Source organism: Eptatretus burgeri, chromosome 12, assembly GCF_056783735.1.
Source record: "Eptatretus burgeri isolate ZD-2024b chromosome 12, Ebu_testis_v1, whole genome shotgun sequence".
In the NCBI taxonomy this organism is placed as follows: Eukaryota; Metazoa; Chordata; class Myxini; order Myxiniformes; family Myxinidae; genus Eptatretus; species Eptatretus burgeri.
In genome coordinates, this window is record NC_140972.1 from 51166595 (window position 1) to 51190600 (window position 24006).

Genomic DNA, 24006 nt, shown 5'->3' on the forward strand with positions numbered 1-24006 from the left:
TCGAACTGCGCAGTTTGGTTAAAGATGACTCGGGATTTTGGCGCGCGTGCACGAAATTGTATTTTGAAAATAAATGCCGACGTTTACATTTCGGGTTTTGAAACTTTTGCACCTTCGGTGGAAAATGTATCAATATAATATACAAGGTCAACTACAATGCAATGACACCATTCACTAACTTTTACCATGCCCAGTAGAGAATATATAGCCTCCTGAAGGAAGGGCAGTTTTTGCAAAGTTTGAAGTCATGTGACGCGAAAACGAAAGTGAAATTCGAAAATCCGGCCTGACCAAATTTAGATATTGTCCCAAAGATTCATATGCCACAATCAAATTCAAGATCGCATGAGAAATGTAGGAGGAGATAGATTTTGAAAATCGTCATTTTCGCGTTTTTTGCCAACTTTGAAGTCACGTGACACGAAAAGGAAAGCGAATATCGAAAATCCGTCCCGACCAAATTTAGATATTCTCCCATAGATTTATATGCCACAATCAAATTCAAGATTGTTTGAGAAATGTAGGAGGAGATAGATTTTGAAAATCGTCATTTTCGCATTTTTTGTCAACTTTGAAGTCACGTGACACGAAAACGAAAGCGAATATCGAATATCCGTCCTGACCTAATTTAGATATTGTCCCGTAGATTCATATGCTACAATCAAATTCAAGATCGCTTGAGAAATGTAGGAGGAGATATAATTTGAAAATCGTCATTTTCGCATGGAAATCGTCATTTTCGCATTTTTTGCCAACTTTGAAGTTACGTGACGCGAATATCGAAAATCCGGCCCAATCAAAATTTATATATTGTCCCATAGATGCATATGCCACAATCAAATTCAAGATCGCTTGAGAAATGGCGGAGGAGATAGAATTTGAAAATCGTCATTTTCGCAACTTCAAAGGCCTCGTGACCTTGACCTTGACCTTCGGTGACCTTGAAAGTCAGACCATCGTGTACGTCTCATCAACCTCTATCAGGATCACTAATGACCAGATCTCCCGCTTCAACTTCATTGTGAATGGACGGACGGACGGACCCATATTACCCTTTCTCTCACCAATATTATTAGGTCATTGGAAATGACCTAAAAAGGGCTGCTTGTGTACTTTCTCGTGGAACCTTTCAATGAAGCGTAGCCGCTTGATGCGTGAGCCCTTGAACTTGAGCAGCTCAAGCTTCTGTGCCTCCTGTTCAACGGTAAACATGTCCATCAACTCTGACTAAGTCCCACATAAGCCAAAACGGTTTTGAGGAGGTCAATAAAATGATCATCGATGGTGTTTTAAACATGGTGACCCTTAAAGGCACATCCACTCGCTGGTGTGTTCCTCGATGAAAAGGGATGCAAACACGTTGAATCAAGTGCACCGCCATATCTGTGGTTGTGATGCATGAACATCTTTAGCAGCAAATAGTGTGCAAACTACTGTGCCATTGGCATCATGCTGAACCATTTCATCATAATTTGATGGAGGTTGGTGGCACAGTGCTTCGGGCTGCTAAATAATTTTGGAAATGGCCAAAGTTCGTTTCTTCCCATGTGGTTGCTGATTGGCCCATGCAGGCACTCATTGTAACTTCATACTTCTCCCTTGCCCTCATCACCAAAGCCATCGATGAATTGTGACTGTTCATTGACTGCAGTTTTGGTTCTTACTCCAGAAGGAAAGTCATGAGACATTTGCATTCAGTGCTCTCAGCAGTCACAATAGCTTGTTTTGCATTCTATGTCGTGCTTCGTCTTGCTCTGAACAGTTTATCTCCGTGCTGCTTGCTTTCATCTCAATCATCTATCCGCTTGTTCAGCCGATAGTTGGCCCTCTTGGCGTCCCTCGTCACTGCTCTCCTATTTTTGAGCCAGTATCGTTGAGTTTTTTTTTTTGTATTCCATGTGAAGACTCATGTAAGAGCTAATACATAGAACATGTGCGACTGTGGACAAGGTGTGAGTGACAGTGAACAAGACGTAGGTGGCGGCAGACGGTGTGGGCAGCTGAGGACAATGTGTGTGTCGCCGAGGACAATGCATGGACATTTGCGGACAACGTGTTGGAGTCTGAGGACAAGGTGAGGGCGGCCATAGGAAAGGTGCATTCAGACACAGACAACGATTACATGGCTGCGAACAAGGTGTGGGCAGCCACAGACAATACATGGTCATCTGCGGACAAGGCATGTGCGTCCACAGACAATGTGTGCACAGCCATGGACATGGCGTGGGTGGCCATGGATGGGGTGTGGGTGTGCCCAAACAAGGCATAGTCGGCCTTGGACAGCGATTATGCAGACATGGACAAGGTATGGGCAGCCGTGAACAGAGATGTGGGTAGCTGAGGACAATGCGTGGTCGTCTGTGGAGAACGCATGGACATCTGCAGTCAAAGCATGGGTGGCCGTGGACAATGTGCGGCTGCAGATAACATTTGCGAAGCCGCTGACAACGTTTGGGTTGCCGCAGACAACCTGTGGGCAGCCTTGGACAAGGTATGGACATCCGCAGAACGTATGCAGTCTTTCCGGTTGTTGGGTGACCGGATAAAAGGTCCCCTCCCTGTAACTGGCTTCCTTAAATGAGCAGTGACTCCATAGCCAAGACCAGGACTGAAACACAATTGACTGGAGAAAATGTACATTAAAATGCAATACAATTGATTTGAGAAATGAACAAATTAACTTTCTTCTTTCCTGCTTTCATTCTGCTTGCACCGCATCTCATAATGGTCATAACAAACCAGGATGGTCCCAACATGCACTTCTATCAGGACTGCACCACAAGGTGCAAATCACTCAAACACCATTAAGATAATGGAAGAATAACTTCCAGAAGTACAAGAAACCATCAGAAAATAAAGTTGCAAATGAACAATCAAGGCCTTTCATTTCAAAAGATGATATTCCTCACTGTTTTTCATACTGTAATTGCTTTTTAAACTGTACTAATTTTTGTTTATTGATTTTTTTTTTTTGGCAATATAAAACAATATAAAAAACTAATTTTTGCAATATAAAAATCACTCATTCAACCAGTTTGAATAGAGAAAAGGAGTCATTCAGCTGTTTCGTGTGTTCTGCAAAGAGCATGGAGAAAAAAAGATTCAACCAGAGAATTGTCTGAAGAGGTCAGACCCAAGATTGTAGCCAAGCATGGACAATCTCAAGGCTACAAGTCCATCTCCAGAAACATTGATATTCCTGTGTCCACCGTACGCAATATTATCAGGAAGTTTAAGGCCCATGGCACTGAAGCTAACCTCCCTGGATGTGGCTGCAAGAGAAAACTTGATCGAGGATTGCAGCGAAGGATTGTTCGAATGGTGGAGAAAGCACCTCGATGAACTGCCAAACGGATTCAAGCTGACCTTCAGACACAAGGTACGACAGTTTCAACTCGCACCGTCCGTCGCCAACTCAATGAAAGGGGATTTTGTGGTAGGAGACCCAGGAGGACCCCGCTGTTGAGAGAGAGAGAGAGAGAGAGACAGAGACAGAGACAGAGACAGAGACAGAGAGAGAGAGAGAGAAAGAGAAAGAGAAAGAGAAAGAGAAAGAGAAAGAGAAAGAGAAAGAGAAAGAGAGAAAGAAGCCCGACTGGAGTTTGCCAAAACACACCTGAACAAGCCAAAATCCTTCTGGGAGAATATCCTGTGGACAGATGAGACCAAATTAGAGCTTTTTGGTAAAGCACATCATCTCTCGGTTTACAGAAAACAAAATAAAGTCTTCAAAGAAAAGAACACCTTCCCTACAGTCAAACATGGAGGAGGTTCAGTGATGTTTTGGGGTTGCTGTGCTGTCTCTGGAAATGGATGCCTTGAATGTGTGCATGGCATCATGATATCAGGAGATTACCAAGACATTTTGGAACGCAATGTTCAACCAAGTGTCAGAAAGCTGGGTCTCCATCGAAGGTCATGCGTCTTGCAGCAGGACAATGACCCCAAACACACTTAAAAAGGACCCAGGAATGGTTGAAGACAAAATACTGGACTGTTCTGAAGTGGCCAGCAGAGTCCAGATCTAAATCCCATTGAACACCTGTGGGAAGATCTGAAAACAGCAGTTGGGAGAAGGGACCCTTCAAATCTGGGAGAACTGGAGCAGTTTGCACACGAAGAGTGGGGCACACTGTCAATAGAGAGGTGGAGGAAGCTCATTCATGGCTTCAGGAATCGCTTGACTGCAGTTATTTTGTCCAAAGGCTGTGTGTGCTACCAAATATTACGTCTTGGGTGTTCATAATTTTATCAATGCCATTTCTTTTTATTTTCTGATTTAAAAGGATATGTTAAGTTCTGAATCAAAAACGAAGGTTTTGTAATATTAACAGTGAAATAAAGAATTATGGAGACAAAATACTTTTGTCAATTTCAACTTATTTTTGGGGAAAATTGTGAGTTATTTGAAAAAAGTGCAAAGGTGCCAATATTTTTGGCCACGACTGTGTGATTGTTGCTGCATCTGTAAAGTAATGCAGGAGTGTCTGTCTGTCCATCCCTGAACTACTCCCTCAGTTTTGGGAATAATCCTGCCAAACTTTCTGGAGAACCTTTTGGGGTCCCAGTGAATGTCCAAAGGTGGGTGGGAGATTTCAGAAATTTCTCAATGCAATGACGATTTTGAGTTTCTACACATACGAAGCTGCTCCCTCTCTGCATGTAAACACATCAACGAGTTTGACATTGTGAACACATCAACGAGTTTGACATTAGCAGTTTGGCCATTTCCCACAAGTGCCTGGTTCGGTAACATTCCCTGGTTCGGTAATATCTCAATATATTTGAAATTTTGTGTTGACATCCACACCACACCAATCTTTCTCCCGAAGATGTAAAAAAAGACAAGGAATCCAGTCTATCAATAAGTTTTGCAGTGAATTAAATTGTCCGCATGTGGACAAATGAGGGGGTTCGGCATTATTCGTGCATGGACTTTTCCGTCAACATCACACGACGTTCGCTCGAGACTTTTTGCTATTTTTCTGTAATAACCAATTTCCTTCATCATCATCATAGCACATAAGAGCCAATCCCTCCTCCCCAGCCAACACCTTCACCATCGTCATTGTTATCAACGTAATCTTCATCATTAAAATTACATTGATTTTACACATTCTTGCTCCAAGTTTTGGGACCAAACTGGCCAAATTTTTTGTGCAGCTTTTGGGGTCCTTGCACGTGTCCTAACGTGGGTGGAAGTGTTCATAAGATTTCTCAAAACATTTTTTTCTGACACGTAGGGCTCTCACCCGTGCATAGCATGGGTACCTCTCTAGTAGTATATAATTTAGGTGTGTCTTTGACGTTGTTAGTTGTTGTTTAGTTTGATGTCTAGTTGTTTGACGCTTTGATAACTACTACTACATCAACAACGACAGCGGACCGTCACCTCGCTCCACCGGTCGCCATTGCCCACGTGTTTTTGGCTGAGGGCGTGGGTGGAGCCTCCATCGCTTCGGGCCGAGGCTTCGCTCCAAGAAAGGGCATGGACCGTTTCCTCCAGCCAATGAGCGAAGGGCGAGCATGACAGGCACGCCCCAGCTAGTCGGGAGGTGACCACGAGTCGTCCGCCAACCCCTCGTCCAATCCGGAGGCGAGTACCTCAGAGCGTTTTCCCTCGACCCGTGGGGGAGGGGAAGGATAAGTGGAGTGGTGAGCAGTCATTGGGGGTGATTGGCTTGGTCGACGAGGGTTCTGGAGAGTGATCGTGGCGACTGCAGAGTGGTCGTGAGGAGCGGGGTGTTTTTTGGCAGACCGGTGTCTTCGTGGCGACTGCGGAGGGTCTGCAGTCCGGTGACGATTTGTTTCGTCTGCGGCCGTGCTGGCTGGCGTCCGTGGTGCTGTTCTTGGTCTCCGGAGCTTGGTGCGGCGTTGTTGGCGGTGGGTTCGAGTCCCGCCACCGGACAAGCTCGAATAGACCGCACGAGGCGGGACAGGTACTCCGGCCCAGCTGAGGACCGAAATTGACCCACGGGGTCCAGTTTATTTTTGGGTGTGTATGTGTGTCCGTGGGCCCAGTCTGTTAAGTAGAGCTGTTAAATGTTTTCGTTCTTTGTGCATTACATTTCTTATTCGGATAACTCTGCTCTTTGTGTGCTTCCCTCCCGGATTATTTTTTGTAAAATAAACCCCTGTTAAATATACCAGCTCGTTTTTGTGCTTTCCTCCATTGGCCTCGCAAGGTGCGTATTGAATAATAGTAAAGCCGTTCGTGCCGTAAATTGTTCATTTGGTCCGGTGCGGCTTTGGTGACTCCCGCTCGGTTACGCCGGGTCCAAGTCGGTGATGGCGACTCGATTCGGACAAAGTCGGCCGAGGGTGTGGTTTCTCCGGTAGTTGGACGGCGTGAGTACTTTGGTAAATTGGAATTAGACAAGTGGACCCTACCTCCCGCTGTCGAAATATTGGCGACCACGGTCCTTTTTGCAACCCGTGACCTTTCGGAGTTGTCCGAGAGTCACGACCTAAATTCCAAGTGTTTGGTGGGAGACGACTCCACTGCTCCACCTCGTGGTCATTTATCGCTGCCGAACCCCAGCCCACAACAATACGACTGTATTAATACTTTATTAGGAGTCTTGATGCAGTTTTAAAGAAGCACTCTGACTTGCAGTCTGTCTCAGTTTTAAAGAAGCACGATGTCTGAATTTTCATTTTTTTTAATCAACCATTTCATAGATTTGGATTCTCCTCTAACAATGATATCAAACATGTTGTGGGTAAACTTGCCTCACAGGATTTTGTTGGCAAAGTTAATAAAACAGGCAAATTGTACCTCTATACTGACCTTGCTTTGTGATCCTTGTTTTTCAAACAAATTCCATCATTGAAAGTTACAGAAACACATTGGAACCAAATTACAGTAAAAGATCAAACACATCACACAGGGGTTTAAAAAGCCAAGTTTTTACTCTACTTTTAACTTCTGGTGACTGTAAGCACGTGCCACCAGAATATATGCACATCATTTTGTTTCACGATGCGATCAAAGATGGCCGACTGGTGGCCATTTTTGTTGTAAAAAAACCTGATGTCGAACACGTCCTCAACCATTTCTCGGATATGCATTAACCGATGTTGTTCAAACTTGGCAAAAAGATAATGAATGTGGCTTTCTTACAGAGGCATGTCATTTTTTTTCGAGATCAGATCCAAGATGGCCAACTGGCAGCCATTTTGGATCACAAGTGTCCCCAACCATTTCTCAGACATGCATGGTCCGATTTTGTTCAAACTTGGCACAAGCACAGTACATGATGACATACAGGTGCACCTCACTTCATTTTGCGATCTGATCATAGATGGCCTACTGGTGGACTGGCGACTATTTTAGTTCTAAAAAATAAAATAAAAAACAGTATCGAACATGTCCTCAACCTTATCTCAGACATCCATTCACTGATCTTGTTCAAACCTGGCAGGCAGAATGAATGATGGCTTTCATATGTATATCTTTTTTTTTTTTGGATATTTGTTCCAAGATGGCCGACCAGCGGCCATTTTGTTACTTAAACGTGTCCGCAACCATTAATTGGACATGCATGATCCGATTTTGTTCAACCATGGCACAAGCGCAGTCCACAATAACATCCACTTGCACCTAACTTTATTTTGTGATCCGTTCAAAGATGGCCGACTGGTGGCCATTTCAGTTGAAATAAATATGGCTACCCCTTTATCTCCATACAGCAAAATTACTAAAACAATGGGGGCTATGACATTTTATGCATTTTTTTCATTGTTTTACTGTGGACCAATCATCTGTGGCAGCCTCATTTGGCCCCACTATCAGTATGTTGTGTTTCACCCTCTGTCATCATGCTCTTCCATGAGCCTTGAGTTTGGGGACAAAAATAAGTTCTTTTCTGAAAACTCAAAAATGATTTTATTTTGGTTTAAGTAAATGATCATATATTACATGAAACAATGAATGAATGTGCAAAACAGTCAAAAAAATTGCAAACTTGCTTTAAACAATCAATAAAATGAGCCTTTTCATGTCACATAAAGGGTAAATCATCTTTCCCCATATTATCCCAACTTAACTGCATGAAATCTCCGGATTATTCTCCATATAACCCTCAAATTAATCAATGTAAACCTTTTTGAAAATAAAAATACATGTACAGTATTACTTCGATTCAAAAGGGATGAACACTTTACTGTTAACACAGCTTGTCACCTTCCCAATCCGATCAAATGTACTGGTGAGGTCACTTCAAGTACGAATGAGTGTTTATTCATGATTAATGCTTTTTCTTTGATGCAAACAGATCATTCCAAAGTGCAATCATCACCGAATCCAAGTGAAACATTAAAAAAGACAAAAACAAATAAAGTTTCACAGGGACTGCAGTCTCAAAGTTTGGTCATAGTAACGAGGACAGCCGTCCCATGGGTGTACGTATTTTACATTTCGATTATCCAATTTTCGACCAAAACCTTTATACTTGCCTTTATTACCGTCATAACCTTGATGTGATCTGATTGGATTTCCTACTGAAAGCCCACTTTTTGTGGAGCTGCTGTGGTGGTTCCAGACTCAGATGAGACCGTAATAAATCACTGTTCATTCCAAAGTTTAAGGTCCTTCTCTTGTAAAAAGGTACCTTTGCATCTGCACATCAATTTACAAGCAGGACATCTGGCTTTTACAATGTCAAGCTCCTAGTCCTGCAAACTATATTTATTTCCTGTCTGGTGACTTATAATCAATGGGATAATGATACTAATAATTACTGTATTAATCCATCCATCCATCCATCCATTGGGACCATACTCTGTGCAGAGCGTTGGTGCTGCCTAAGCAGTCTCCTTGGCTATTGGGCATAATCCTGGACGGGTCGCCACTCCGACACAGGACACCAGCAAGCTGGCACTCATTTTGCCAACCTCGGAAGGATGACAGGCAGAGTCAACCCCACCTGGTATTTGAACTCAGGATCCTAGGATCCCAAGCCCAGCACCCTAACCATTAAGCTTACACCAGGCATACTGTGTGAATAATCTCTACAAATTCATTTGAAAAGACTCCCTTTTCGTGCTCTCCATTTCCCCTTTCAAAATAAATTATCTTCAAATCCGATGAGTTTCTCATCAGATTTCTATCAGACCTCGTGAAAAATTCTAAACGGTTTTGAAATAACTGTGATAATAAATAATATGACCAACAATGGTGATCGGATTTGTTGATGAATATTCTCATGAAGGCTCAAGAAGATCTTGTAGTGTTCAAATCATAACCTGGTTGCTGTCATCGTTTTATCAGCATCAGTCATTCGAACTGCCAAAATACTGACATGTTTCACACTATTACGATAAACCATTTTTGCAAAAAAAAAAATAATAGAACATGACAATCCACATGTGATGAAATACAAGGAGACTTGGAGTCAAGAGAAGGCTATTTATGTTTTAGCACATTCATGAGCCTTTTCTAATCATCCCCTCCTACTCCGATAATGGGTTCACCTCTGAAACATCTGTTTTACTTTGCTTCCCATGGGGGTAAGCATAACCTTTGTTAACCTTGAGTTCGAAATTGTTTGACTTGTCCTGTGACACACACTGACAACAGCAGAACACTATTTGATAGTTATAAGCTATTCTTGTTCAGCAATAAACTCAGCTCTCCCATTTAATTGCGAAAAAGCTAAATTAATCAGGATACTGGGACACAATGGCCTATTGTTTTGAGATACCATGTGATCTTCAATCTACAAAACTGAAATGCAGAAAGGACAGCTGGCTTTACACATCTCTCACCCACTCCCACTCCCCACCTACTTTGAGATGATGTGTCCCCTGTAGGCACAACCACAGTGACTTAATCAGATTAAGCTCTGAAGGGAAACAAATCCAACATGATGAAACAGCTTGGATGTGAGCATGCTCTCAACAACTATTCTGACATCCTTATCTCATAATCGCATTTAAAGTAATGGAAGTGGTTTGCTGTTATCTTTTAAATACATAATACTTGTGAAGATTTATACTTACCATGAACAAAATCACCTGTAAGCGTTTTTGTATGTGAAGGCTGAATATGATATGGCCTGATCGTCTTATTTCTGAGATGTCTCATGCTATGGCTGCCCTGAGTAGCTGAAGACAGCCGTTCACATAAGATATGTGAATTTGACGGGGATGGGGAGGTGGGATGGAGGGGGATGGGTGGGGTTATTTCCCTCGCTCAGTTTTTTTGTTTGTTTGATTTTTTATCCCTGGCACTACACTTGAAATTGCTATCCCATGACAATAAATTTATCCCCCCCCACCCCATCAAAATATTTTGATTTAATGGTGATTGAATTCGTGAAATTTTAACGTCTGACATTTAAAAATGGTAAATGTACGCTGCATCCTTGTCGAGCATGAACTGATTTTAAAAAGCTTGTTCTCACCAACCACACAAACAGTATAATATCAGCAGGACATCGTGGTAAACATGGTTTTTAAAATGTAATGGAGTTTGGTTTCACTGGATCCGGATCATACTGTTAGGCTGTATAAAGTGCATCGGATGGGATTCCACTAATCTGGTATCATGTCACAAAACTGCAGGTGATGAAGCACATCAAATTAACCAATGAAAATTGACTACGTCATCATCATTGCTTTGCTGTATTTTGAACCTGAAGCAACTGTGCATCACAATTGTTGTAATTCCTGTGTCTAATGCTGAATGTGAACATGGCTTCAGTGTGATGAACCTTATTCTGACTGATCAGAGAATCCGAATGGATGTCAGCTCACTCAACAGTATGCTGTTTGTTTCAATTAACAGGCTAACCTTGATACTTTCAAAGCTGAGAAATATGCAGAATTGTGGACTAAAGAGGGACACCACCACACTGCTGAGGCCAACCCGACAGGAAGGACAAGGAAGGTCGTGAGTTGGTGTCGATCATAGGAAGTCACTGATCACTCTCAGGGTAGAGTAGAGCTGTACATCCACTTTTTTGTGTGTATGCTTCTACCCCAAGCAGATGTGCGAAAAACCCCAACAGGTATGCACAGGTGAAAGTGTGCAAAAACAGAATTGTGAAATCTATCTCAAGTCGTGGCTGCAGAACCATCACAGTGGATTGACCCTAGCTGCTATTTTTCGAGCTACATTCTCTGCGTGCTGCCTGAAGGTGAGAGTTCTGTTCAGTTTAACCCCTAAGTTGGTTGGGGTACTGAAAAAGAGGAGGGGAATTACATTGAGCTTGACTTCTCGTCAGCTGCTTGCTTCTCTGTTGTTCAGGTGGAAAGCTGAACAGATGGTCTTCTGTATGTTGAGATGAAATCGCCATTGATGGTAGTCGGTGTGCATGATTTTGATGCTGTGTCAGAGTCTGTTGTGACTCTTTAAAGGTTCCACCAGAAGTAAGGATTGCCAGGTCATTAGCATAGGCGAGCTTAATGGCAGAAGTCTGTGGAAACTCAGCCATGCACAAGTTGAAGAGTGCTGGGGACAAGCCAGGTGCTTGTGGAACACCATGTTTTACAGCTTCTGGTTCTGCATTGTCCATTCAGTATGACCCAAAAGTAGCAAGTAGTGATGATTTCGCTGATCACATTCACCGTTTGGGCTTGGCTGTAATAATATCAGCGCGCGATTTGAATTTAAATTACGACTTCAGCCTTTGCCACCCTGAGTTTTGGCCTAGTTATGGCTTTGGGGACAACAAGCGCGCCATGTAAGCAGCATCAAATTCAGAAAGTAATCCACGAATTTGTGCATGAGTTTTGTGTCCGTGATGTTTACAATGGCTCTTACTTGTGCAGCTTGCTTTCCTGTAAACATCTTCCAAAGTTCGACAGGCCGCTCTGATCCACCTGTGGTTACACATAACGACTGAAGGTTATATTATAACAGGTGCACAATTACACGATGAACAGTAGTTCAGATAACAGGTGCATGTAATGTGACTGTTTCCAAAACCCTTCACCAAACATGTAAAATATAGAACCCTCACCTTTCACTTGAAGATTATTGGTTATAAATGCATGTTGTTCGGTTTTGGATATACGAGTGTGTTACACAAGTTTCTTTCACAAAGTGTAATGATATTTGGAGAAATTTCAAACTTACATTCATGCACACATTGCAAGATGAATCGCTGTTCTCAACAATAAAACCTTGGTTGTTGTAAAGTGTGATCAAATTTGTCGTCACTGTGGACAAAAGGTTTACAATCAATTATTTTTCTTTACAAATCATCTCAACTAATTCCCTCTATCTATTTTACAATCATCAAAATGGTTCTATGCACTGCACACTTGGATTCTAATTGGAAATGTGTCTGTGTATAGCATACTACTTTGTATGTATGTACGTGTATGTATATATATATATATATATATATATATATATATATATATATATATATATATATATATATATATACACATATACATATATATATATATATATATATATATATATATATATATATATATATATATATATATATATATATATATATATATATATATATATATATATATATATATATATATATATATATATATATATATATATATATATATATATATATATATATATATATATATATATATATATATATATATATATATATATATATATATATATATATATATATACATATACATATATATATACATATATATATATATATATATATATATATATATATATATATATATATATATATATATATATATATACACATATACATATATATATATATATACACATATACATATATATATATATATATACACATATTCATATACACATATACATACACACATACATACACATTGTATAATATTGGGGCGGTTGGGATTACACATTTTTAAAGAAGAAAGAGGTGCTTTCCAAACAAAAGTAGAAAACTAGATTGACTCTGCTTATTTGAGCAAAGAGCAAGAGCAGACTTGCCAGTCTCAAGAAAAAGCAAGTTGCCGGTCTCAGGCAACGCATGGACAGTGTCATCATCCAAAGCTGAGGCAATTAAAGAAATCAGTTTAGTTTGAGGAGTCCTGCTCAGCAAGGGGATACTCCCCACATTGGAAGAGCCCAAAAGGACAGAACGGAAGGAGCCAGTCACACTTGAACACTGTGTTCTGCCATACTACCTGGGCCTTTCTGAAAGGATTGGCAGGATAGTATGTGGTGCATGGATTGGCGTAGCCGACAAGCCTCTACAGTCTACACACCATCCGTAGTGTCATCTCAAAACTAAAGGACCCAATACCAGTTGGTGATAAACCTGGAGTAGTTTACCATTCATCATGCAAAGACTGTGACCAATTCTACATTGATGAAACTGGAAGAAATTTAAAATAATGGCTAGATGAACATAATCAAACAATTAGGCTTGGAAAGGTGACACAGTCAGCTATAGCACGTCATTGCCTGCAATCTGCCCATAAATTTGACTTTTATGGGATCCGTGCCCAAGACACGACATCTAAAAACGACACAGGCTGATTTTGGCAGCATGGTATGTGAAGAGCCGGGAGGATGGCCTAACTGAGGAGATGATGGACATACCCACACAATACACATCTCTGATGAAAATGGCAAAAACTGGACGGTGCAAACGGCTGGATAAGGTGAGCAACAAATAACACTCAATCCCAAGCACCACATCCACATGTGCACAACACCCAACGAGAACCGCAATACTCGCACAACCAACACATGATCATGCCCAACCCGGACACAAAACCAGCCATGTTCTTACCCTGGAAACACAAAAACAACAAGTGCACACATCACAAAAACAACACACATACAACACCCAGTCACGTGTTCCTAAACACAAAAAAGAGCAGAGCACTCCATCAATGATGTGATTTGACGTTTGTTTTTGTGTTTGTTTGTTTTTTTGCTTTCGCAAAATAAAATTATTAAAGCACTCCTCCATTTGACCTTGAGCACCAGCACGTACCCGGAAATGAGCGGTCGTGTCGGAATAAAAACCGGACACATGCCGAGAATCAGGGTCTATTGTGCCCGAGGAAGCCGGCTGCGAAGTTGGCGAAACGTTGCCTGAGACCGGATCTGTTCTTGCTTTTTTACTCAAATTAGCGGAGTTGATCAAGGTTTTACTTTTGGTTAGAAGCGCCTTCTTCTTCAAAAAAAGAAAATAATAATATATATGTATGTGTGTATGTATGTATACACACACACACACACACACACACACACACACACACACACACACACACACACACACACACACACACACACACCACGTGTTTTTATTTTTATTTTTTCTATTTTTGTGCAGCATTGAAAATGTTTCCGAAATGTGTTATTAATTCTATGTATGCTTTGGGACACTTATATTGGTGTGTTCTCGGATGACTAGTGAGTATCTTGTTGGTGGAAGTGCTGAACGTCACATGTATTAATTTGTCAAAAGCCTAAATAAGAATAATCTCAAAACTACGTGAAACAATATGAACGAATCACAACGAAATCCATTTGTGCTCTAATTATATATCCATTATGGTTCATCATCGTTAAAGTAATATGACATTCTGCTCTTGCAGTCCTATAATTACAGCTCATTTTTCACGATGTGTTTCTCATGTAATGCACACAGATTACAATGAGCGGAACACGAACATGCATGGTTAAATATTTTCTCTTCTTCAGTCGTTGATGTTTGTGTAACAGTATGTCCTGAAGTGATGCAATAATTAAATATTTATGACTGTGTTGTGGAACACTGTCAGGGGTACCCGGCTTTGCCTGGTGCTGTTCTAATCCTGTTGGCATTTTGAAGAAATATAATTGGTTTTTTCTATTATTTCGTGAGTGGATAAAACACTTCCATCCACCCACTAATGAATGGGCTCAGGGATTATTTAATACCAGCATAAGAGACCGTCAAAAATGACAGGTTGGAATTATTTTATTCGAAATATTCAAGGAGACTGGAAGATATGATGTTTCAGAGGAAGAAGTGTTATTTTAAAACACTACATGTACAAATGTGATCATATTTTCTTTATCTTCTGGGACATTTTATTTTGATGGTACAGTCTCGTTAGCATGCCAAAGTCTGAAGCCTCGGCCTAGCGTCAGGTGTGCTTTTATATTCTTTATTTATTAGACATCCTACGGATGTAAACGAACACTTGTTTTACTCTGAGCGTGTTGCACATCATGTGCAGCGAATTTGCCCTCCCTGTGCCTTGTATGCATTATTTTTTAAACACTTCTGTACACCGCCCTTGAAATTCTGGTTGCTTGTCACCGTCTACATTTCCAACAGAAGAGATGTAATTACTTTTTTTATGAAAAAAAGTTTTTCGATTTTTTTAATCCTAAAAATAGACCATAATGAACACACACTCAAGTTAAAAGATTGGCCTTTAAAACCCTTCTTATATCATCCTTATGAAGGGGTCAGGCACACACTGTGTTTTATACAGGAAGATTACCTTCACGCTGCTCTGGTGCATGCTCCCATACCTGACTTGACCTGACCTTCCACATAGCTACAAAGGCTTTACGCACCATTGAGCGACAAAAAAATATATTCAACTTTGTTTCTGAAATTTCCAGAAAAATATTTTTTGAGCCTGAAACACTCCACAGCACTCACTCATGAACCTCTGAAAGTTTGATGAAGACCCATTTGGCCATCTCTGAGAAATGGCGACACACACAGACACAAATGACTCTCTTGTAGTTATAGATTATGTAGTGAAGCTGTTTAATAATTAAATATTCACGTCTGTTCTGGAACATCATATACTGAAGAAGAATTAAGTGGTATGTGTATGTATGCCTCTGTATCTCTTTCTCTTTGTCTCTCTTTCTCTCTCTCTGTTTGTTTTTCTTTCTGTGGTTGCAGCAATTGCTTTTTCATTTTCATGTTTCCATTTGTTACATCCTCTTGCATGGACAGCCTTTAATTCTCTCCACTTAATCAGAACACTGTTAGACCATGTATATTCCACATTGTTTGGCTTCATTTATTTCATATGACCAAACCATTCAAGTCATTTTTTTGTATCCTCTACAATGAGGTTTCTCGTTGATCTAACTCTTTCCTAATTTAATCATTTCTTACTTTTAAAATTTTGATACCCCCAAGATATCAGATAATTTATTCATTATACCATCATCATTCTTTCATCTAGTTTTCTGAGTGTCCCACATGGTCTTTTGATAAAAGGTAGTTCGGTTTTCGCCAGCACCCAAAACCAATTATATATTGCTGCCCTAATCTCTCGACATCACTCACTTGACAAGAGTGACGAGTGTCACACATCTCAAGTAAAGGTGAGATAAGAAGTATTTCTTCACTTCCATTTCTACTCTGTAATTCTCTGAATAAATTCTCAACAATGACGTTTTGGATGTTACAGTAATCCTCAAAGTGCTCCTTCCACTGTTCTTCTATTTGTTTTGCCTCCCAATCTTCCTGCATTGTTATTTTTTATCAGGATTTGTATTTTGAAAGTAAATTTGCTGCATATCTTATCCGTCTTCTTGAAAATCTTCTGAATGTTATTTTAGTGATGGGCATGTCCCATCTCCTACTCTTGGTCATTCAGCCAGTTCTCTCTGTTGCCTTTATATTTGTGGAATCTTGTGTTGGTAATGCCCACACTGTTGTATTTTGCTGGTAATCACCAAAGTCTTCCAATCCTTTCTTAGTTTAGTGTTGAAATCGCCAAATATCCATCAGAAGATCGTGACTTTATGATTGTAATATAGACAATGCATGTGGAAGTACTTTCTCAAAGTATTCTGATGTGCGAAACTCTTACAGAGCATCGGTGCTGCCGAAGCAGTTTCTTGGCAAGGATTAACCTGAGTTAAGTGCTTTGCCATTGCTTTCCTCGCAGTAGCTGCGGCAGAAATTTTGAATTTGTTCAGAGCCGGTGATAGCTCACCTGCTCTTTGCGAAAGACACTATGGGATCTTTGATGTCCACCAACTAAATGGCGGGAGACAGAACGCCCAGTTTAACGTCCATCCAATGGACGGTACACACCTTGATGAATCATCCTGTCTGTGAAACACTGGGATGACAGGTTATAGCTGGGTGAGGATTTAAGTCCAGGCTAAACAGCTTGGAGCTGAGTGTGTGTGCTACCTGCTACCTCGAGGTCATCCTGCAAGCTCTCTTTACACAGAGTATAACATTAATATTCTTCACATAACTTTGACAAAACTCACTTTGAAAAGGATTTTCTTCTTTGTGTTTTTGAAGATCAAAGATTTCTTTCAGTTTACTTGGGTATTTGTGATGCATAATCGACACCATAATTCCAAGGAAATAGCAGAGGAGAGCTGGTGAAAAGAACACAAAAAAGTGTTTTAAAATCCATTTGAAGTCATCTACATATTGTGTACACAAAGGAAGGGTGGAAGTAATTTTACAACAGGAATAGCAGAGTAAAAGGGAGGACATAAAATATAATCTCGGCTCATGGAATAGTCAATTCCTTGTTGCTCACAAAACTTGTTTTTTCACAAGATTACTTTATGATGACACCCAGAGAATCAGCGATTGTGAAACTAACTTATGGAAAATTACATTTGAATTGGATATGGGACAGGTGCACACAATTATCTGTTACAGGTTCTGCTGAATCAAGACAATGTATAAACTCTGCACAACCCCATTTGGCCACAAATGATAACAGTGATAATTACCAGTAATGAGGGTAAGCCAGAAACTGGATCCAAGCTCCATCTTCAGAGGCTGATTATTGACTCGTATCTGGCATATAGGGTCAGAGCTCGTCGTGCCGTATGAAATGACTGCCAGGCCCATGAACGTACCAGTCAGTAGCAAACCATATGCTCCATAGTGTGGTAAGATCATGAACAGCCCATTTGTGAAGGCCCACAGTGTGAAAGCTACCCTGGAGAAGGGTAAAAAGATGGCCTCTTCAACACAATGACCCTCATATGGCACAACAGCTCATAATACTCTCCTATAGATTACACCTTATGGAACGAATATCATGTAATGGGAAGGCTATGACCTTATCGAACACTTCACGGCCGGTGTGATCACACAAACCCACCACATGAGGATTGAGGCATAATATGTGGCCAGCATGTATAAGCGAATATTGGTGCAGGCTCCATTCTGTAGGAAAACCTCAGCCAGATGCAGGATGGGAGAAGGCAGGCCTCGCTCCAGACCATCATGCAGGTCTGCCTCGATGCCCTTCGGATGCCAACCAAAGTGTTCATTGTAGTTAATGGTCTCATTCAGCTGGTTTATAGGAAGTCCTGAGTGCATGATGACACAAATTAGAGGCTGGTGAAATAAATGCAATGATTATTAGATTTAGTATTATGTAACGATTTAAGTATTATGGGATTATGTGATGATTTATGGGAAGTCCTGAGTGCATGATGACACAAGTTAGAGGCTGGTGAAATAAATGCAATGATTATTAGATTTACTATTATGTAACGATTTCAGTATTATGGGATTATGTGATGATTTCTGGGAAGTCCTGTGTGCATGATGACACAAGTTAGAGGCTGGTGAAATAAATGCAATGATTATTAGATTTACTATTATGTAACGATTTAAGTATTATGGGATTATGTGATGATTTCTGGGAAGTCCTGAGTGCATGATGACACAAGTTTGAGGCAGGTGAAATAAATGCAATGAGTGTTATTTTTATAATGATTATTAGATTTAAGTATTATGTGATTTATTTCTATATAATTTAAGTATTCTGGTATTGTGACGTAACACAGCAAGTCGGTGAGTTATCATCACTGTAGTTACTGGATAAATACAACTGTTCCGAGTTTCTTTCATTACATTACCAGTAAAAGCAATTGTTTATGAAACCTTCCATTGGACAATAAAATTATTTTGAGGTAGATTGACCATGAACGTGTCTCAGCAAGACACAACCAAAATGACATTGCAAATAAAAGTTTGTTTTTGGAAAGTTGCAATCAGTACCTTTCCTCCAGTGAAGTATTTTCTTTTGGTGGAATTATTTTTTTAATTGGTGCTGATAGTATTATACAGCTAACATATTCAGTAGTTTGTGATATTCTTCATTGTATTTTTAGATCCTCGTGGAGGATCTCTAAGTCTTACTCACGTTGTTGTTCTTCATCTTCTTCTTGTGGACTTTTTTGTTTCACAGCCTACAGTTTTCATCGAAACTTCCTGAAACTTGGCGTATATATGTAAAAATACCCTGCGCAGACAGTAACCATCTACGATTTTGAAAATTCCTCCTAGAAAAAAAGTTATGACGTCAAAATATCTCCGCTAATGGTAATCGCCTTAAAAATTATCTCCAAAACGAGGCAAGCTTTTTGAATTCTGTTTGCAGGAATCGAACAGGGCATTCGCTAAGATGAATTACCGCACATATGATACATCACTATGACGTCATAACAATTTTTATGACGTCATTCCTGTTTTTGACATTTTTGTTTCACAACCCAGAGTTTTCATCGGATCTTCGTGAAACTTGCCATGTATATGCAGAAAGCCCACGCGCAGGCAGTAACCATCTCCGATTTTGGACATTCTTTCCAGAAAAAAAAGTTGACGTCATAATATTGCCGCTAATGGAAATCGCCTATACCATTATTTCCGAAACTAGGCAAGCTGTTTGAATTTTGTTTGCGGGAATGAAGCCGGGCATTAGCACAGATAATTTATCGCAAACCTGATACATCACAATGACGTCACATTCGTTTTTTATGACGTCATCATTAAGAGGACGAGGATCTTAACTCATTTGAGCTTGTTGGAATCATTCTGTAATCTATATATAATGGAGCAACTGCATGTGATTATGTATGTATTGTTATGTTTGTGGGGTAGATCGAGGAATTTCATTGGAAAGATATGAGTGCATCAAGTAGCTTGGTCCGTGGACGTGTAGGAGACATCTCAATGTAAATCAAGTAGGGAAACTGTGAACCTAAGTGTTACTTCTCACCAGATGGGGGGGGGGTGGGTGATGCTGTGAAAATTAGGTCGGGATTAAGGATAATTTCTCCCAGTATATAATTGCCCCCTGTGACCTTTTCCAATGTTTTTGTATTTCAAGGCCGGTGATAAAAAGGGATTCCATCCTTAAAACGTAAGGACAACCTCGCTGCACCTCCAAGCAGGCAGAAAGCCCCGCCTCCAGGGATGATGACCGGCAAAACCACGCCCCGGAGTGGATGATTAATGGGCGTGACGTCAGAGAGCCAGTAGGAGGGGAGTTCGGGCAGTCAGAGAGTCTCGTGTTGGGCGACAAGAAGGCAGGGAGTTAGGTTAGGAGCGGGATAGAAGCGAGAGAGGCAGGAGATAGCAGTTGCAAGAGAAGGGCATTGCTGCTGACTTTCCCTCGGTGCAGTGAAGAAGAAAGCATAATTCTTGTGTTCGTGCTGAGGCGAATTGGCTCGCATGGTGGAGCAACACGCTGGCCATTGACTGTTGGCTGGATCATGTGGGTTCAGCCTTGAAGCCTCGGGTTGTGCCATCGAGGGAAGAGACGGCGCCATTTTGCAGGGCAGTGGCATTGGCAAGCACTATCGACAAAAGAAGTTGTAGGCCGGTTCCTGAACCCTGGTGTTGAGTATCGCCACCTGAATTGCCTCCTGTACATTTGCCCACCCAGAGAGCGGCTGTGCGCCATTTTGGACGCATTTTCTCACACAGTGACAAAGTGCTTTGGTGACCTTCAAGCTTCGGAAACTCACTTCTGAACCCGGAGCAAAGTGCCAGGAGAAAGGGAGGATTTTTCCTTTATGTATTCTGTCCCCTTGTCTGTATTAAAGTCTGTGTGGAGGCACCTCATAATTAGATTTAATTAACCTCACATTTCATTATTCCGTTTTGATTATTACCATTGCAAATATTTGATTTATTTTAATGAAACCCCATGTTTATTTCAGTTGCTTCTATCTGTCTATTTGTCGTAGGTTTGAGATAAACCCTCTTGCGTTATGCTTCTGTCTGCTCCGTCATTGTCACGCCCTTTCCTTCCTGCATGCTCCATAATCTCCGAGAATCACGGCTGTAAACCTCCATGGGAAATTGTTTGGCTATCCGTCCAGGTAGGGGCAAACCCCACGGGACACGACAGTATGTATGCATGTATATCCGCTCTTCGCCCATTGGTTACATAGCTGACCTGATGTCATTCACAATTGTAACCTGAAATGCTTCATCTGAAGTACCTAGAAGACCCAAAAGACCCAAACGACCTTGAGGACCTAAATTACCCTGAGGACCCAAAATACTCCAAAAGACCCAAACAATCCCGGAGACCCAAAAGACTCAAAAGATCCCAAAGACTCAGAACACCCAAAATACCCTGAAAACCGAAAAGACCCAAAATGCCCCGAAGACCCTGTAATATCCTAAAGATCCAAAAGACAGAAAAGACCCTGAAGACCTAAAATACCCAAAGGACTGAGAGAACCCAAAATAGCCAGAGGACCCAAAATACCTGGATGACACAAAAGACCCAATGGGACTATCTGGGACCCATGGAAATTCTGCAGAATGTAAAATGTAGCTTCACATACCAAAAACACACACACACACACACACACACACACACACACACACACACACACACACACACACACAATCCCAAGTCCTCAACCCCCTCCTTTGTCCTCTCTCTCTCTGTTCCTCCCCCTACTACCACACCCAAACTCTGTGCTCCACTCCCCCTTTCTTCAAATCCTCAAACCACCTCCCAACCCAATGTCCTCAACTCCCCCCTGCCCACAAAAAGCCTCAACCCCCTCAATCCCAACTCTGTCCCCTCTCTGCCCTCCCTCCACAAAGCCAATTCTGTCATCCCCTCCCCCTTTCTTATTCTCGCCCTCAACTGCTCCAAACCCCAAGGCCTCAATCCCACCCCGCTTTCTCAACATCTCAATCTCCCTCTTTTAACTGTATGCACCCTCACCCCCAACTCTTCTCCCCCCCCCTCATTTATTCCTGTTCTCAACAACATTACACAGATACACAAGGAATTTTGGTGCATAAGAAGGTCATTTGGCCTGTTCGTGTCCCGTTTGTTAAGAACAATGTTAAAAGCAAATAAAGATGGAATGTTAAATTCACAATTACTTCCCCCTTTCTTCCCTCATCCTTACTATCCCGAACATCCTTACTATACTATCCCTGACCATATTGTCATGTCAGGCCAGATCAGATCTGTGACTTGCTGCAGGTATCGTGTGAACCTGCCCAAACCTGTTTCATGGTCGGGCTGTCAGCAACGAAACCGTCTCCCCCACCAGCTTTCCTGGTGAGGATGGTGTATGGTATGCACATCCAGAAGGATTAAAAACAACCTGTCATGGAGGGGGGGGAGCTCATTGTGAGCCGACTATCCATATCTCGTGCCCAACTGTGACTGCAGACATCCTCCTGCAGTTGGGTTACTTTTTATGAGGAGGTTGGTGGCAGGATTTGCACTGCAGCCACTGTAAGACCCTTCACTCTGCAAAACACAAGAAAAATGCAAAGAAAATTGAAAACACACTCCGTGGGAGTTCCTCGTGTGCAGCTGCCCTCCGCAAGGCAGCTCACCAGATTATGGGGTTGGGGCAAAGCCTTCGGGACTCCAACTCTTTGATGATAGGAGGAAAACAATTGTAGTGTGTGTCGGGGTGGTGCTGAGGTGCTGTCCACTAAACATCGGTCTCCTTTTGTTAATCTGAGACAGTCCCTTCAGTTGTGTGCCTGGAATGTCCTATCCCAAAGAGAGGATGATCACCTGTCTCTGTTATCATCTGAGCTCAAGTGTTTCAACATAGGTATTGCAGTACTCTCTGAGGTTCGGAGACAGGATAGTGGTGAGGTCATGGTGGGAGGTCACACCTACTTTTGGTCTGGTCGCTCTGGTGACTACCATGCCCAAGGACTTGCTGTAGTTGTGTCCAATAAGCTGATTCAAATGATAATTGAGGATACACCGGTCAACGAGCATATTATGAGACTCGAGATTCATTACTCCTCGGGTGTCATTTTGCTGGTCTCTTTGTATGCTCCGGCTGAAGCAAGTGATCTCTGACCATGAAGGACGCATTTGATGCCACACTCGAGTCTGTGGTTCATCAGAGCACTAGATGAGATACACTTCTGGTCTTGGGAGATTTCAATGCATCGACTGGAACTGATAGGGATGGTTATGAGTCATGTTGGTCCCCATTGGTCTGGAACTATTAACCAGAATAGCACCGAGTTCCTTGACGATGCAAGAAGTTGTGGAGGGTGGACAAGGAGGGTTATGTGCGAGGAATCTGTGAGGGGGTAGAGCATCACCTGTGGTAAGGTGATTCTCGTCCTGCTTACAGGGGAATATGCACATTGCATTCCTCCAAGCCCGTAACTTGGTGTACTGCAGTTAGAGTGGAGGGTCATGGGCTCTTGACAGAGAAGTCCGAAGTGAAGGCCCTCTGGGCCGGTTAATTTGAGCAGCTTTACCAGGCTGATCCACCAGCTGTTGAGTTGGATTTCAGGGGTGTAACTGTGCCCAACTGACCCCCCAATCAACTGTGATCCACTTTTTTTGTGGAAACAGGCTGCAGTGAACTGGTTGAAATGGGATAAAGCTCCTGGGATCTGTGGCATCCATGCTGAACTTCTCAAGGCTGTTGGAAATATTGTACTCGTGTCATTGCATGCAGTTCTGTGCTCTACCTGGAACACAGGCATCATCCCAACTGAATGGAAGAGGGGCCTTGTTGTCCCTCTCTGGAACGGGAAGGGTGATCGCTGGGACTGCAACAACTACCGATGGGTGGCACTGCTCTCAGTGCCCAGCAAGGTCTTTGCTCGGATAATTTTTGATGGGGTTCGCCACCATCTGCTTGAGCACCAGCACCCAGAGCAGTCAGGCTTCACACCAAAGTGGTCAAAGATTGACAGTATCCTTGCTCTTCGGGTCGTCACTGAACGCAGATGAGAGTTTTGGCAGGGGCTGCCAGCAGTCTGTCTATGTTGACCTTTCCAATGCATTTGATTCAGTGAATCGGCATGC

At 41.7% G+C, this 24006-nt stretch overlaps 2 protein-coding genes across 2 annotated transcripts in view; one reads left to right on the top strand and one right to left on the bottom strand.

Moving 5' to 3' along the window:
- LOC147015600 (dual oxidase 1-like) overlaps positions 1 to 11656 on the top strand; it is a 171816-nt gene extending 160160 nt beyond the window's left edge. The window contains exon 35 of the mRNA XM_085850498.1: positions 10790 to 11656. The gene's annotated coding sequence lies outside the window, so the exon portion shown is untranslated. The remainder of the gene's footprint in view (positions 1 to 10789) is intronic.
- The window catches only part of LOC147015602 (dual oxidase maturation factor 1-like), a 38635-nt gene continuing 22481 nt past the window's right edge, over positions 7853 to 24006 (bottom strand). The window contains exons 5-10 of the mRNA XM_085850507.1: positions 18043 to 18253; positions 17666 to 17877; positions 17186 to 17299; positions 12083 to 12165; positions 11768 to 11826; positions 7853 to 9297 (exon numbers count right to left, since the gene is read on the bottom strand). Of these exons, the coding sequence (XP_085706633.1) occupies positions 9240 to 9297; positions 11768 to 11826; positions 12083 to 12165; positions 17186 to 17299; positions 17666 to 17877; positions 18043 to 18253 (737 nt within the window). The 3' untranslated portion in view covers positions 7853 to 9239. The remainder of the gene's footprint in view (positions 9298 to 11767; positions 11827 to 12082; positions 12166 to 17185; positions 17300 to 17665; positions 17878 to 18042; positions 18254 to 24006) is intronic.